Source organism: Bufo gargarizans, chromosome 6, assembly GCF_014858855.1.
Source record: "Bufo gargarizans isolate SCDJY-AF-19 chromosome 6, ASM1485885v1, whole genome shotgun sequence".
Taxonomy (NCBI): Eukaryota; Metazoa; Chordata; class Amphibia; order Anura; family Bufonidae; genus Bufo; species Bufo gargarizans.
The window spans coordinates 17,696,172-17,712,363 of NC_058085.1; the positions used below are offsets into that span (position 1 = coordinate 17,696,172).

Here is a 16,192-nt window from a genome sequence, read left to right on the forward strand (position 1 = left end):
ACATGACAGAGACTCTGCTGTAGTAACTGAACATTACACATACACAGCTCTGCTACATGGACATTACAGAGACTCAGCTGTAGTAACTGAACATTACACATACACAGCTCTGCTACATGGACATGACAGAGACTCAGCTGTAGTAACTGAACATCACACATACACAGCTCTGCTACATGGACATGACAGAGACTCAGCTGTAGTCACTGAACATCACACTTACACAGCTCTGCTACATGGACATGACAGAGACTCTGCTGTAGTAACTGGACATTACACATACACAGCTCTGCTACATGGACATGACAGAGACTCAGCTGTAGTAACTGAACATTACACATACACAGCTCTGCTACATGGACATGACAGAGACTCCGCTGTAGTAACTGAACATTACACGTACACAGCTCTGCTACATGGACATGACAAAGACTCAGCTGTAGTAACTGAACATTACACATACACAGCTCTGCTACATGGACATGACAGAGACTCCGCTGTAGTAACTGAACATTACACGTACACAGCTCTGCTACATGGACATGACAAAGACTCAGCTGTAGTAACTGAACATTACACATACACAGCTCTGCTACATGGACATGACAGAGACTCCGCTGTAGTAACTGAACATTACACATACACAGCTCTGCTACATGGACATGACAAAGACTCCGCTGTAGTAACTGAACATTGCACATACACAGCTCTGCTACATGGACATGACAGAGACTCCGCTGTAGTAACTGAACATTACACATACACAGCTCTGCTACATGGACATGACAGAGACTTCGCTGTAGTAACTGAACATTACACATACACAGCTCTGCTACATGGACATGACAGAGACTCCGCTGTAGTAACTGAACATTACACATACACAGCTCTGCTACATGGACATGACAGAGACTCAGCTGTAGTAACTGAACATCACACATACACAGCTCTGCTACATGGACATGACAGAGACTCAGCTGTAGTAACTGAACATCACACATACACAGCTCTGCTGCACACACTGATAGAAGTCTTCAGAGGCATATTGCACATAAACAGCTTGGTTGTATGCACAAACAGCTCAACTACACAGACATTACACGGATACAGCTCATCTATACAAACATTACAGGCTTACAGCTCTGCTACATACAGACTGGGATTCCACACAGCACAGAAGAGTTTCACACACAGAGCAGATAAACCTGGTCATGTGATCTCCATGACTCCGCCCACACCTGATCACATGGTCATGACATCATCACAGGTCCTGTACCTTCTGCAGTATAACCTGATTCCGCCCACACCTGGTCACATGGTCATGACATCATCACAGGTCCTGTACCTTCTCCTGCAGCACAGCCTGACTCCGCCCACACACGGTCACATGGTCATGACATCATCACAGGTCCTGTACCTTCTCCTGCAGCACAGCCTAACTCCTCCCACACACGGTCACATGGTCATGACATCATCACAGGTCCTGTACCTTCTCCTGCAGCACAGCCTGGAGCCCGACTCCTGTACATGGTGGTGGGAATTACAGCTCAGGAGGCTCCATAGTGAAGGACACGCCCGCCCCCAGGTAAGTGGAACACTCATCACATCCACACATATAAGGCTCCACAGCCACAAAGATACACAGCTCCATCCGCCCTTAAGGCCAAGTTCACACTGCAGTTATTTGGTCAGTTATTTCCTTCAGTTATTGAGCACAGACCAGTAGTGAAAACTGGAGGAGGGGGTGTACGGTTGCCACCCGTACAGGATTGACCCGAACAGTCCGGGTTTGTAATCCTGTGTCTGGGTACAAGATCTATTTCAAACTGCAGTGCAGACTGTCTGACTTGCTCGCTCACGGTCCTGACAGCAGGCGGTAAGTGAGCGGCCTGCACTCCGGAACCAGCTCAAACCTGAAGAGGACGAGGTCGCCGGTCAGGATTGATTGGAATCCGGAGAGCTGGGGGCTGCGGGTGGTCAGTAGCACAAAGACGCTGCTGAAGGAGAGCAGCAAACCCTCTTCCCACAGCGTTGCGGCCGCGCTGCTCTCACTCCTATAACAACGAGACGAGCCGCGGGCCTGCGTTCCTACCGTCCCCAGCTCTTCTGCTGCGTTCCTTTCCTATCACGACACCTACCCTCTTCCCCGGTCTCCGTTACTGGGCCCAGGAAAGCTGCCGGACTCTCACACAACACTCTACAGTCAGTGTGCCGGCCCCGAGTGATGGTTCCCGGGGGTTGAGGGCCACATTACTCTAACTGGGGGGGTCACTAATGGGGGCATTATTCTTAATGGGTGGCACTAGTGGGGGCATTACTCTTACTGGGGGAATTATTCTTACTAATAGGGGGCATTATTCATTCTGGGGTGCACTAATAGGGCCATTACTCTTACTGGGGCACACTAATGGGGGCATTACTATTACTTGGGGCGCGTTAATGGGGGGGCTTTAATATTCCTGGGGAGCCACAGTAGGACAGCGACTTCACACCCTGTGTTAAGCCACGCCCCACAACCACACACCCTTTGGGGTATGGCTTAACTTGCCCAGTATTTTTTGTTGGGAAAGGTGGCAACCCTAAGGCCCCTTTCACACGGGCGAGTTTTCCGTGCGGGTGCGATGCGTGAGTTGAACGCATTGCACCCTCACTGAATACTGACCCATTCATTTCTATGGGGCTGTTCACATGAGCAGTGATTTTCACGCATCACTTATGCGTTGCGTGAAAATTGCAGCATGCTCCTCTTTGTGCGTTGTGGTGCGATAATCCACGGTAATCCCATAGAAGTGAATGGGGTTGCATGAAAATCTCAAGCATCGGCAAGCAAGCGCGGGTGCGATGCGATTTTTCACGCACGGTTGCTAGGAGACGATCAGGATGGAGACCCGACCATTATTATTTTCCCTTATAACATGGTTATAAGGGAAAATAATAGCATTCTGAATACAGAATGCATAGTCAAATAGCGCTGGAGGGGTTAAAAAATAATAATAATATTAAACTCACCTTAGTCCACTTGTTCGGGTAGCCCGGCATCTCCTTCTGTCTCCTTTGCTGAACAGGACCTGGGGTGAGCAATAATTACATGAACAGGACCTGTGATGACTTTACTCCGGTCATCACATGATCCATCACATGATCCATCACCATGGTAAAAGATCATGTGATGGAACATGTGACGACCGGAGTGATGTCATCACAGGTCCTGTTCATGTAATTAATGCTCACCCCAGGTCCTGTTCAGCAAAGGAGACAGAAGGAGATGCCGGGCTACCCGAACAAGTGGACTAAGGTGAGTTAAATATTATTATTATTATTTTTTAACCCCTCCAGCGCTATTTGACTATGCATTCTGTATTCAGAATGCTATTATTTCCCCTTATAACCATGTTATTAGGGAAAATAATACAATCTACCGAACACCGATCCCAAACCCGAACTTCTGTGAAGAAGTTCGGGTTTGGGTTCCAAACATGCGCGATTTTTCTCACGCGAGTGCAAAACGCATTACAATGTTTTGCACTCGCGTGGAAAAATCGCGGGTGTTCCCGCAACTCACCCGCACATTTTCCCACAACGCCCATGTGAAAGAGGCCTAAGGGGGCGTTATATAGAAGACATATCCAGGAGCTCTCAGAGACGTGGACTAGAGCAGGGGGGGGGGGGGTATATAGAAGACATATATCCAGGAGATCTCAGAGACGTGGACTGGAGCAGGGGGTGTTATATAGAAGACATATCCAGGAGATCTCAGAGATGTGGACTGGAGCAGGGGGTGTTATATAGAAGACATATCCAGGAGATCTCAGAGACGTGGAAAAGAACAGGGGGCGTTATATAGAAGACATATCCAGGAGATCTCAGAGACGTGGACTGGAGCAGGGGGCGTTATATAGAAGACATATCCAGGAGATCTCAGAGACGTGGACTGGAGGATGGGACGTTATATAGAAGACATATACAGGAGATCTCAGAGACGTGGACTGGAGCAGGGGGATTATATAGAAGACATATCCAGGAGATCTCAGAGATGTGGACTGGAGCAGGGGGCGTTATATAGAAGACATATCCAGGAGATCTCAGAGAGGTGGACTGGAGCAGGGGGCGTTATATAGAAGACATATCCAGGAGATCTCAGAGAGGTGGACTGGAGAAGGGGGCGTTATATAGAAGACATATCCAGGAGATCTCAGAGACGTGGACTGGAGGAGGAGTGTTATATAGAAGACATATCCAGGAGATCTCAGAGACGTGGACTGGAGCAGGGGGCGTTATATAGAAGACATATGCAGGAGATCTCAGAGACGTGGACTGCAGCAGGGGGCGTTATATAGAAGACATATCCAGGAGATCTCAGAGACGTGGACTGGAGGAGGGGGTGTTATATAGAAGACATATCCAGGAGATCTCAGAGACGTGGACTGGAGCAGGGGGCGTTATATAGAAGACATATCCAGGAGATCTCAGAGACGTGGACTGGAGCAGGGGGCGTTATATAGAAGACATATCCAGGAGATCTCAGAGACGTGGACTGGAGGATGGGACGTTATATAGAAGACATATACAGGAGATCTCAGAGACGTGGACTGGAGCAGGGGGATTATATAGAAGACATATCCAGGAGATCTCAGAGATGTGGACTGGAGCAGGGGGCGTTATATAGAAGACATATCCAGGAGATCTCAGAGAGGTGGACTGGAGCAGGGGGCGTTATATAGAAGACATATCCAGGAGATCTCAGAGAGGTGGACTGGAGCAGGGGGCGTTATATAGAAGACATATCCAGGAGATCTCAGAGAGGTGGACTGGAGAAGGGGGCGTTATATAGAAGACATATCCAGGAGATCTCAGAGACGTGGACTGGAGGAGGAGTGTTATATAGAAGACATATCCAGGAGATCTCAGAGACGTGGACTGGAGCAGGGGGCGTTATATAGAAGACATATGCAGGAGATCTCAGAGACGTGGACTGCAGCAGGGGGCGTTATATAGAAGACATATCCAGGAGATCTCAGAGACGTGGACTGGAGGAGGGGGTGTTATATAGAAGACATATCCAGGAGATCTCAGAGACGTGGACTGGAGCAGGGGGCGTTATATAGAAGACATATCCAGGAGATCTCAGAGACGTGGACTGGAGCAGGGGGTGTTATATAGAAGAAATATCCCGGAGATCTCAGAGTAGTGGACTGGAGCAGGGGACTGGATCGCACAAAACATAAAAATTCATACTTTTCTAAAAATCACTAAAAACATGACTGGATAAAAATGAGTGGCACTACAAGAAGAGGATCACACCCCGCACAAGGATATATAAGTATGGGACACGAGGCTGAAGTAGGTTTCTTATTCAGAAGTTGCAGTGAGCGTCTCGAGGGGAAATCAGGTGAAAGCTGCATTTAAATACAAAAGACGGGCACAAAATGGGCAGAAAAGTGTGATTTAAAGACTGAAATTAATTTGGGCACTGATCTCACACTGGTAACATACAGAGTGTGGTGCCCTCACCATATGCAGGGGAGTTCAGCCCAAACAGGTTCTGGGCACAAGAACTGGCAGCAAAGTGGACAGACGGACACTGTCACTGATTTCAATAAGTAAAGTTTTTTAAAGGGTTAAATGAATTTGGGCCGGGCTGTACTGAAATGTATATGAAGTGGGGCATCACCCTCTGTGTGGTGGCAGTGTAAGGTCTGTGGCCGAATTAATTTTACACCGTGGATGACACTGTTATAGGGGCGCCACGGATGACACTTATAGGGGCGCCACAGATGACATTGTTATGGAGGGCTCTGTGGATGACATTATGGGGGGTGCTGTGGATGACACTGTTAGGGGGGACACTATGGATGACATTGTCATGGGGGCGCAGTGGATTACATGGTTATGGGTGCTGCTGTGGATCACACTGTTATGGGGGCACTGGATGTCACTGTTATGGGGGTCTCTGTAGATGTCACTGTTTTGGGGTTCTCTGTAGATGTCACTGTTTTGGGGTTCTCTGTAGATGTCACTGTTATGGGGGTCTCTGTAGATGTCACTGTTATGGGGATCTCTGTAGATGTCACTGTTATGGGGGTCTCTGTTGGGGACAGTGTGGAGCTGGTAATTCTGCTCGTAGATATTAAATATGATATAACTGACTCCAAAAAGATATGAATAAATAGAGAAATGTGAGGAATATGGATTATTTTATGTCAGCCATGTTCCCACACCAGCCATCAGCTGTCAGATATCAGAGGTAGTGAACTCCACAGGGGGGCCCTGCTTCAAAGCCCAGCCAACTGGCAGAGAACTTCTTGCAGGCCACCTTTCTTTACAATTTCTCACCTCCATTGAGCCAGCTAGGAAACCAGCTAATGGAACAGGAAAAACCTCTCTGCAGGGGGTCTAGGCCATTCCCCCAGTTCAATAAACATTATCAGACATCACGGAACCGGCGATTCAAAAGGAATTATGAATCGCTTGTCCATCACAGTCATAAACCAGATACATATTTGGGTCCCTGTGGCCACGATGAACAGGCCCATGGTCATAGTTGGGCGGTGGGATGCCCGGGTGGGGAGATACACATCTCCCCACAGAAACCAAATAACGGTACCATGCTTTGACTCCACTGGTAGCCGGAACCCAGGCGGACCCATTGGTCCCAGAACCACCTCCCTGCGACATTCTGGTCTGGATGGGCGTGTCTTTCTCTAAAGGGGGGTCACATTGTGTCTTTGTGTTTAGAGGGACCTGCAACCAGCTGACATCCATGCCTTCCATGTGACTACAGCTAAGAACTCATCACAACCCAAAGGACTCCTATACCTGGTAAACTGACTTTTGTTCTGCTTAACCATGTTTGTACCACGCCATCTGTATTTACCACTCAGACCACTGTATATATTGTCTTTGTATATTGCGTTATGTCTAGTGCGCCCTTAAGGCAATTAAATATATAATTTAATCTTGTTCTAGTATCTCAATCACGAATCCCCACATCCGTGTTTCGGCATAGTTATACACTACCGCGGGTTGGTTTCTTACCATTGTGGGGTTTTGCGCTGGTAGACAGGCTAGCAGACGAAGTATAGAGGCAATCACAAAGTCTTTAACTTAAACAGTTGGGTGTTAATTCACACATAAGGAAAAACAAAATGACCGTTTACAGTCTTGGTGTTTGTTCAACCCATGCATTGTCCATAGAACAAAATCTCCACCTGGTTAGCAGTTTTCCACAGCAGGCTTTAGGGGCCTGTTTCCCGGCATGCTGCTCTCAGCCTTTTAGCATGGCACAAAATCACAGGTCCCAAAACACAGAGACTCCCCAGCTTCTCTGTCAGATGGAGGATAAACCACACCCAGCTGACACTGCTGGCTGGCTTTTATATAGGCCAAAAAAGACCCGGCCTGGAGCGAGGGGAGAAGCCTCCCACCCAGCACTTTGGCTACTCCCAGTAAGAGCCGGCCTGGATTGGCTTTACAGCCATACTAACAACAAAACAGTGTCAGTCAGCACTAGCTGCCGCTGACACTTAAAGGGAACCTGTCACCTCCCAAAACCATCCCAAGCCGTCAGCAGTACCTGCGTGTAGCCAGCAGTGTGTTTCTGATGATGCCTTTCTTCCTGAAGGGAAGGGGACGTGGTTATCGTGACTTGAAGCAAGGAGGCTACTGCCTCCTTGACTTCAAGAATATGTGGAGAAGCGCGCCGGCAGGGGATAAAAAACCTTTTTCAGTACGTTTGCTGCATCTGCCTTCAGGAAGAAAGGCATAATCAGAAACACGCTTCTGGCTACACGCAGGTACTGCTGGCAGCTTGGGATGTTTTTGGGAGGTGACAGGTTCCCTTTAAAACTACCGTCTCTTACCTCACCTAGGCCAGGAATCTGTGACACATACCTTTCATCAATGACAGCCCCTTGTGCCTTCCTACATACCTCCCCCCTTTGTTAAACCCTGAGGGGGTGAACACCCGCCAGAAAGTGTACCTGGGACAGGTCATCTGCGTTTCCCTGTAACCTGCCCACCCTATGTTCCACGGAAAAATTTAAGTTCTGTAAAGATAAGAACCATCTGGTGACCCGAGCATTCCTCTCTTTGGCTTGGCTCATCCACTTGAGAGGGGAGTGGTCGGTCACCAGACAAAACTTTCTCCCCAGCAGATAAGAGGAGAGACTCGAGTGCCCACTTGATGGCCAGGCAATCTCTCCACTATACTGTACCTAGTCTCGGCTGGGGTAAGTTTGCGGCTCAGGAAAACAAGAATTCCCCCCCCCCCATTGATGTCCTGAGAGAGTACAGCTCCGAGGCCTATTTCAGATGCATCGGTCTGTACCACAAACTCCCTCTTAAAGTCAGGCGTCACCAATACCGGGGACCCACACAGGGCAGACTTCGAAGTGGAGAAAGCCTGCTCATTCCACTGAACCGTCACTGACTTGCGTCCCTTCAAAAGGCCTGTCAATGGTGCGGCGACTGTAGCAAAATTGGGGACAAACCTCCTATAGTACCCCACCATACCCAGGAACGACTTTACTTGCCGAGAAGTGACAGGTCGGGGCCAATTCCTAATTGCCTCTATTTTGTTCACCTGAGGTTTAACAATTCTTTGCCCAATTACATACCCCAGGTACTTGGTCTCTTCTAACCCAATCGCGCTCTTTTTTGGGTTAGCGGTTAAGCCAGCCTTCCTAAGGGAGTCCACTACATCCTGTAATTTAGGTAGGTGACTTTCCCAGTCGGTGCTGTGGATAACGATATTGTCCAGGTACGCCGAAGCGTACTGATGATGTGGACGGACTACAATGTCCATTAGCCTTTGAAATGTAGCGGGAGCTCCATGTAGACCAAAGGTTAATACCTTGTACTGATACAGCCCCTCTGGCGTGATAAAAGCCGTTTTTTCCTTGGAAGCCTCCGTCTAGGGTACCTGCCAGTACCCTTTGATGAGGTCCAACACAGAAAAATACTGGGCTTGGCCCAACTTCTCAATAAGCTCATCCACTCGGGGCATGTGATATGTGTCAAACTTGGAAACCTCATTCAGTTTGCGGAAGTCGTTACAGAACCGCAATGTCCTGTCCAGCTTTGGTATTAAGACTATTGGACTGGCCCATTAACTTTTTGACTCCTTGGTGACACTTAGCTGGAGCATTAGCTGCACTTCCTCCGCAGTGGCTTGTCACCGAGCCTCAGGTACCCGGTATGGTTTTAACCAGACTTTTGCCTGAGGCTCAGTGATAAGGTCATATCGGACTATGGAAGTGCGTCCAGGGAGGTCAAAACACATCTGTGTTCCGACTAATGAACTCTCTGGCCTCCTGAGTCTGTTTAGAGGAGAGGCTGTCAGCAATTTTCACTGTGGCAACCGCTTCCCTTGCTTCAGACAGAGGAGCCGAAACCACTTCCCCTAAGAACCCTGGTCGTGCGCTGTCTTCCGTACAGGTTTCCCTATCTTTCCAGGGTTTGAGCAGATTCACATGGTACACCTGCTCCGGCTTCGCCTCCCTGGCTGGTGTACCTTGTAATCTACCTCTCCAATTTTTCAAGCACCTCGTAGGGCCCCTGACACCTAGCTAGGAACTTACTGTCTACGGTTGGTACCAAAACCAATACCCGATCACCTGGGTTAAAGGTCTGGACCTGAGCCTGCCGATTATAGATCCTACTCTGTGCTGCCTCCATATACTCTCTAACCAGAGGTACTGTTTCCATCCGTCCTTGCATCTGGGTGACATACTCCACAGCAGAAGGGTGTCTGCCGTATAGCAGTTCAAAGGGCGAGAACCCAGTAGACGCCTGGGGCACCTCTTGCACTGCGAACATGAGATAGGGCAGAAGAAGGTCCTAGTCCCTCCCATCCTTAGAGACCACTCTTTTTAGCATATTTTTTTATGTTTGATTAAACCTCTCTGCCAGGCCATCCGTTTGCGGATGATACACGGACGTCCGTAGCTGTTTTATGGGTAGCAACTTACAGAGTTCCCTCATGACCTTGGACATAGGCAGAAACTCCTTAGGCAGACCCACGTGAGAAAACATCTCCATTAACTCCTTAGCTATGAGTTTGGCTGATGTATGCCGCAGTGGTACCGAGTGGCGTAGTCGAGGACAACCAAGATGTGTTGGTGCCCTCTAGAGGACTTTGGTACCAGGCCTACGAGGTGCGTAGCGATTCGCTCGAACGGGAGCTCAATAATCGGGAGGGGTACCAGGGGACTACAGAAATGTGGCTAAGGGCTAGTTATCTGGCAGGTTGGGCAAGACTTACAATATTCTTCTACCTCTCTGAACACACTGGACCAGTAAAACAGCTGTAGAATCCAAAACACAGAGACTCCCCAGCTTCTCTGTCAGATGGAGGATATACCACACCCAGCTGAGACTGCCGGCTGGGTTTTATATAGGCCAAAAAAGACCCGGCCAGGAGCTTGGGGAGAAGCCACCCACCCAGCACTTTGGCTCCTCCCAGTAAGAGCCAGCCCGTATCGGCTTTAGAGCCATACTGACAACAAAACAGTGTCAGTCAGCCCTAGCTGTCGCTGACACTTAAAACTTCCGGCTCTTACCTCACCGAGGCCAGGAATCTCGGTGATGCATACCTTCCATCAACGACGGCCCCTTGCACCTTCCTACACACTATATAATCCCATTAGCGGACTGGGCTTATATCAAACAAGAAACTGGTGGCAGTATACCCGGGCTGAGAACACTCTGTTTCACTGGGTTAGTGAAAAGGCTCTCTCAGCTAGTCAGGGTTGTGAGCGAGTGTCTCCAACCCTCTGCCTCTTTGGGCCTGCGTGGACAGGAGGCAGCTGTGTAAACTATACCAAGACTGACCTTACCCGCTCCTGACGGGAGTCGGGGTACGGTATTCGTCACATAATAATGGCAGCAAAGTGGGAACGAGATACTAGTGTGTGTGTGTGTGATCCATACTCCCAGACACTAAAGACTACCAGCAGTAGCTTTTGCCGCTGGAGTCTTAAGATGAGCTCAACACTAGACAGTCTGAGTGCAAATATAATAAGGTGTGTGTGTGTGTGCATCAGGTTGCAGTCTGTGTCAGTGATCATCCGTGGCAATGATGGCCAGTATCACAAGAAGCAAAGCAAAGGAGATGGCCGATGCTATGAACGGTGCCGGGAGAACGCAGTCCATATAGGGGGCCAAGAGGAGGTGGATGGCAACTTTCTTCAGAGCGACAGAGAGCACAGCCAAAGCTCCCCAAGGAGCCAGTTGCCGGTGTTCAGGCCCACGGTGGGCGGCACCCCTCCTGCCCATCCCCCCCAGCCAAGCAGGTTTGGCTGCTCTCCTACAAGCTGCCCTGGACCGTTTCCAGGCCGGAGACCAGGCTTCCTACGAGATCCTCATGAAAGCTGCAGAACGTCGTGAGCAGGCTGAGCGCGAGCACCAGCTACAAATGCTCCAGCTCCAACTCCAGCAGCCTTCCCAGCCAGATGTGAGTCTCCAGAGATCCGAAGTCCAAAACTACGGGCAGAGGAATTCCCCCTGCTAGACAAAGATGGGGACTTGGACACTTTCTTGTTGGCGGTTGAAACAGCCTGCCATCAGTACTAGCTGCCGGAGGACCAGTGGGTCAGATTCCTAACACCATGCCTCAGGGGAAAAGCCCTTGAAATATTCGGGTACTTGCCCAGAGAGACCATCCTGAGCTATGAGGCCATCAAGCAGGCTCTGATCTGGCAGTACAACTTAACCCCTAAGTCGTACTGGAAAAAGCTCAGAAGTTTGCAGCAGGGTCCTACCCATAGCTGGGCCGATCACATGCAGGCCCTGCTGAGAGCAGTTGACCAATGGACCATGGGATTGGAGCTCTCCACCATCTAACAGATGAAGGAGCTCATCGCAACAGAGCAGTTCTTGTGGAAGTGCCCAGAGGACCTCCAGCAGTACCTCAGTGACCGGAAGCCAAAGGTTGCCTCTACAACAGCAGCCCTGGCCGACGAGTACACGAACAACAGGACTTCAGAGGCCCGGAAACCTGTTGGCTGGAGAGGGGGTAAGACACACTCTGCCCCTGCCCCTAGACCCAAGTAGGCACCCGCCCCAGCTTCACTTTCCACGTCGGTGGGGAAACACCGACTTTGCCACCTCTGTAAGCAGCCAGGACACTTCAAGGCCATATGTCCCCAGCGCCCAAGTACCCTGTCCCAGTCATCGACCCTGAAACCCCTGTGTTGTGTGGGGATGGTGGGAGGTCCCTTGACAATTTTCAACTGGTCACCGTGGGCCAGGCCGTGGCCATGGAATTTAGAGACATCGGCGCTGAGATGACTCTGGTACGGCCTGAACTGGTGGCACCTAGGGGTGCACCGAAATTCCGGCGGCCGAAAATGAGCCTAATCCATTTCTGCCGATATTTGTACATATCGGCAGAAAATAGCGGGGAGGGACTGGGAGGAGGAGCTGGGGGCCGGTGTGTTCACTGTGCTCCGGCCCCCAGCTCCAGTAGTTATAAAAAGTGTGCAATTTATAAGGATTCTATTCATGAGGCCCCCTCTGCAGTAGAACATTCAATATAGCCACATCCTACTCACAGGGCTGTTATCTTAATGCTGGCCGGCCGTGCACCCGAGCGGCAGCATCACGACTGACGTCATGTGCCCGGCCTACTTTCTGAATGAAACTTTTCAGTTTCGGACCAGAATTTTCATTTCGGTGCACCCCTAGTTGTAATGAGGGAGGTAGTAAAAATGAGGGACCAATCGCTCCTTATCCGGAGCTGTGCTGATACCAGAACCTGGGCCGGACCGTGTCAGGCTGTTTTTGTAGTATTCTAGTCATTCACAATGCACACCCTGCTTTTTTTTTTCAGTTGTTCTATATACCAACAAATTAAACATAGAAATGATGTAAATTATAAAATCCATTAAATAGAAATTACAAAACATCCAAGTTGATCAACAAGTCATAAAACTGTGAATAAAAAAAAAATTTGAATAAAATAGACACATGTAGTGTAAAAGGACTAATGTGGTCTTCATTCCGGGGTTTTACTTCGCTCTGCAGGTTTGTCTGCATTTTATTCTATTTTTCATTTTTATTTTTATTCCCAGTTTTATGACTTGTTGATCAACTTATGTTTTGTATTTTCTATATATTGGATTTTATGACCTATCATGAAACTGCCTTGACCTCACACATGTTACGATCCATATAAAAAGAGAGAACACAACATCTACACATTTTACATTGTCTCCTCTTCTCTCCATTCAGGTTCCTACAATATAGGATCGCTCAGTGGAGATCTTCTATATAAGATCCTTCTCCTGATTGACCCTACAAGAATGGACAGGGGCAAGATGGCGGAGAGGATAATAAATCTCACCCTAGAGATCCTCTTCCGGCTTACTGGAGAGGTGAGAGATTCTGATGATGTCACATTACATCATCTTATCTATGTTACTAACAGATGGACATGACTGGAGAGGTGAGGGACTCTGGAGATGTATGGAGTGATAGTTATTACTGTGTCTCTTCATAACCAGGACTACACAGTAGTGAAGAAGACCTCTAGTGAGCGCTGTCAGGACCCTGTGTCTGAAGGATGGGGAAGAACCCTGAGCCCAATCATGGAGCCTCCACCTCACCCCCTGATACATGAGGAAATCAATAGAGAGAAGATCCTAGAACTCACCAACAAGATGATTGAGCTGCTGACTGGAGAGGTGGGAATGCTGGGACATTATACAGGAACGCTATGAAGGGATCTGGGTGATGACTGTATCATTGTGTTGTCAGGTTCCTATAAGGTGTCAGGATATCACCGTCTATTTCTCCATGGAGGAGTGGGAGTATTTAGAAGGACACAAAGATCTGTACACAGACGTCATGATGGAGGATCGCCGGCCCCTCATATTACCAGGTAATAGACATGACTAAATACACACGTCCTCTCATTATCTGTATGTAAGGGATGAATTCAGTCACTGGATGTGTTTGCCTCTGGTGGAAATTGGCCACTACAACACAAAACGTCTTGAAGCAACTTCTTCCTAAGAAGATTCTTTCATTTAAGCCTCATTCACACATCAGTGTTTTGTCAGTGATTTCCATCAGTGATTGTGAGCCACAACCAGGATTTGAGCCTCCACAGACATAAGGTATAGGGGAAACTCTGTACCTGTTCTGTGTTTAGAGTCTCACCTGGTTTTGGCTTAAAATCTCTGATGGAAATCTGAAGATCAGCAAGACCTCATTGAAATCAATGTAAAATGTAGGCAGATTATGGCATAAGAGGTAAATGGAAGTGAATTACAGCCGTGGTAAAAGGCAGCGCTCTGTTCTAAGTCCTGGACACCGTCCTTTATACCTCAGAGAACAAAGGAATAATTCATATTTTAATTCTAGTTTCCCGCAGTGTGTCGCTGTACGTAGACTTCAGTGTTTTACACACAGATTCCATCATTATCATACGTAACCATAGATCTACACAAGTTACACCGACAACAACTGCTAATTGGGTAAAAGTTCCTTATCCCGATCTCTTGTTGCATAAATAACTTGCTCCTGGGGCCTTCCATTAATCCTCTCCAATTCAAGTATCAATCTCCATTTTTCTCTCCAAAGAGCCCCATGGTCCATAAAGCCAAGATCGGCTCTTTCATTTATCACCAGTCCAACAGCGAGGATCGATCCTGATCATAAACCTGCAAATGGTTAGTTTTAATAGACAAATACATTTATCTTGGCCAAGGCTTCCACTTCTAGTGCAAATATTATCTACTTTCTAAAGGTCACCATTCCATCATAACATCTTTTAATCGATTACTTAAAGGCCTCTATTTTCTTAACAAAAGTAGTTATTACTAAAAGTACTCAGTGTTCACTTCAAAATGGTGATTAACTCTTTAGCTAAGCTCCTTTTTGAGGTGTAAACACAAGGGGGTCCTCTACTATTCTGAAATAAGCCTCAATTAGAAGTATTTCAGGTGCAGATGTCTGTGCAATGGGGAGGGGGCAGGTCTACAATTGTCAGCATGGAGCGGGTGGGGAAGGGAACGGGCCGGCAGGCCTGTCTCATTTACCATTCTCTACTAATGTTTCAGGTGTAGAAAAAGGTCTAAATGTAAGATAACTTGGAAGCCGTCTTACTTTTAGAAGTACAAAAAAGATATACTACGGCACTCATGTCTTCATCATTCCAACGTTTAATCACCAAATCACAGCGACGTTTCGACCAGTGTGGTCTTTTTCAAGCACACTGGTCGAAACATCGCTGTGATTTGGTGATTAAATGTTGGAATGATGAAGACATGAAAGTGCCGTGGTGTATCTTTTTTGTATTTGCTGAGACTGGGTGCTACGGACTGGCACCTGACACCGCGGGCACCACCACTGAAGGATCCAATTGTTGTGCTGCTATATCTCCTTTTTTTGTTTATTTACTTTTAGAACTGGTGCTGGAAGCCCTAAAGTTGTGGAGAGGCCTGCGCCTCTTCATAACTTCGGCGGAACCACCGCCAACTTAGGGCTTTGTTAAGACCTGCACCTAAAACACAGATCTTAATAAATGTGCCACAAGATGTATACCTAAGACAACATGGCTGACCATCCGATCTAATCCTGATTCTGCAACACCTACAGTTAAGGAAGAGAGAACAACACCTGAGAGATGTCCCAGTCCTTATCTTCCACAGGATAACTCAGAAGAACATCACTATGTCCCACAGGATGAACAGGTAGATGGATATAAGGACGTCATGATGGAGGATCACCGGCCTCTTACATCACCAGGTAATAGACATGACTAAATACACACGTCCTCTCATTATCTGTATGTAAGGGATGAATTCAGTTACTGGATGTGTTTCCTACAGTAAAGGAAGAGATAAGCACACCGGAGAGATGTCCCAGTCCTCTTCCTCCACAGGATGGTTCAGAAGAACATCAGAATGTACTACAGGATGATCAGGTAGATGGAGATATGGTCTCATGAAATATTCCCTATGATCTGTAGAAGACTGTGAAGATCTTGTCTTCAGTCTTGTTTTATCCACCAGTATTATATGTTTTATCCTTGTGTAATGAGAAAAATGGAGATTGCAGGATTACCACTGACCATAGATGTTACATATTGTCCGGATCTTCTCACTATTTTCTGCCTTTATAGACTTTTAAGATGGCCTCCTCGGTTAACTGCTGCAGTTCTTTTGTGGTTGCACAAGAGTGGCACAAC

At 47.9% G+C, this 16,192-nt stretch overlaps 1 protein-coding gene and 1 long non-coding RNA gene across 4 annotated transcripts in view; both read left to right on the plus strand.

Moving 5' to 3' along the window:
* Positions 1 to 1,473: 1,473 nt before the first annotated feature.
* On the plus strand, positions 1,474 to 13,561 carry LOC122940473. 3 transcript variants are annotated; one of them, XR_006390294.1, is made up of 4 exons: positions 1,474 to 1,585; positions 6,736 to 6,819; positions 13,231 to 13,373; positions 13,503 to 13,561. It is a non-coding gene; the product is annotated as an uncharacterized LOC122940473 (long non-coding RNA). The 3 variants fall into 3 exon arrangements; XR_006390295.1 differs by lacking the exon at positions 6,736 to 6,819 and having other exon boundaries at positions 1,521 to 1,585; XR_006390296.1 differs by lacking the exons at positions 1,474 to 1,585; positions 6,736 to 6,819 and adding an exon at positions 3,242 to 3,295.
* A 261-nt stretch (positions 13,562 to 13,822) lies between these two features.
* LOC122940425 (zinc finger protein 432-like) overlaps positions 13,823 to 16,192 on the plus strand; it is a 34,238-nt gene continuing 31,868 nt past the window's right edge. The window contains exons 1-3 of the mRNA XM_044297100.1: positions 13,823 to 13,879; positions 15,601 to 15,750; positions 15,834 to 15,928. Coding sequence (XP_044153035.1) covers positions 13,846 to 13,879; positions 15,601 to 15,750; positions 15,834 to 15,928 — 279 coding nt within the window. The 5' untranslated portion in view covers positions 13,823 to 13,845. The remainder of the gene's footprint in view (positions 13,880 to 15,600; positions 15,751 to 15,833; positions 15,929 to 16,192) is intronic.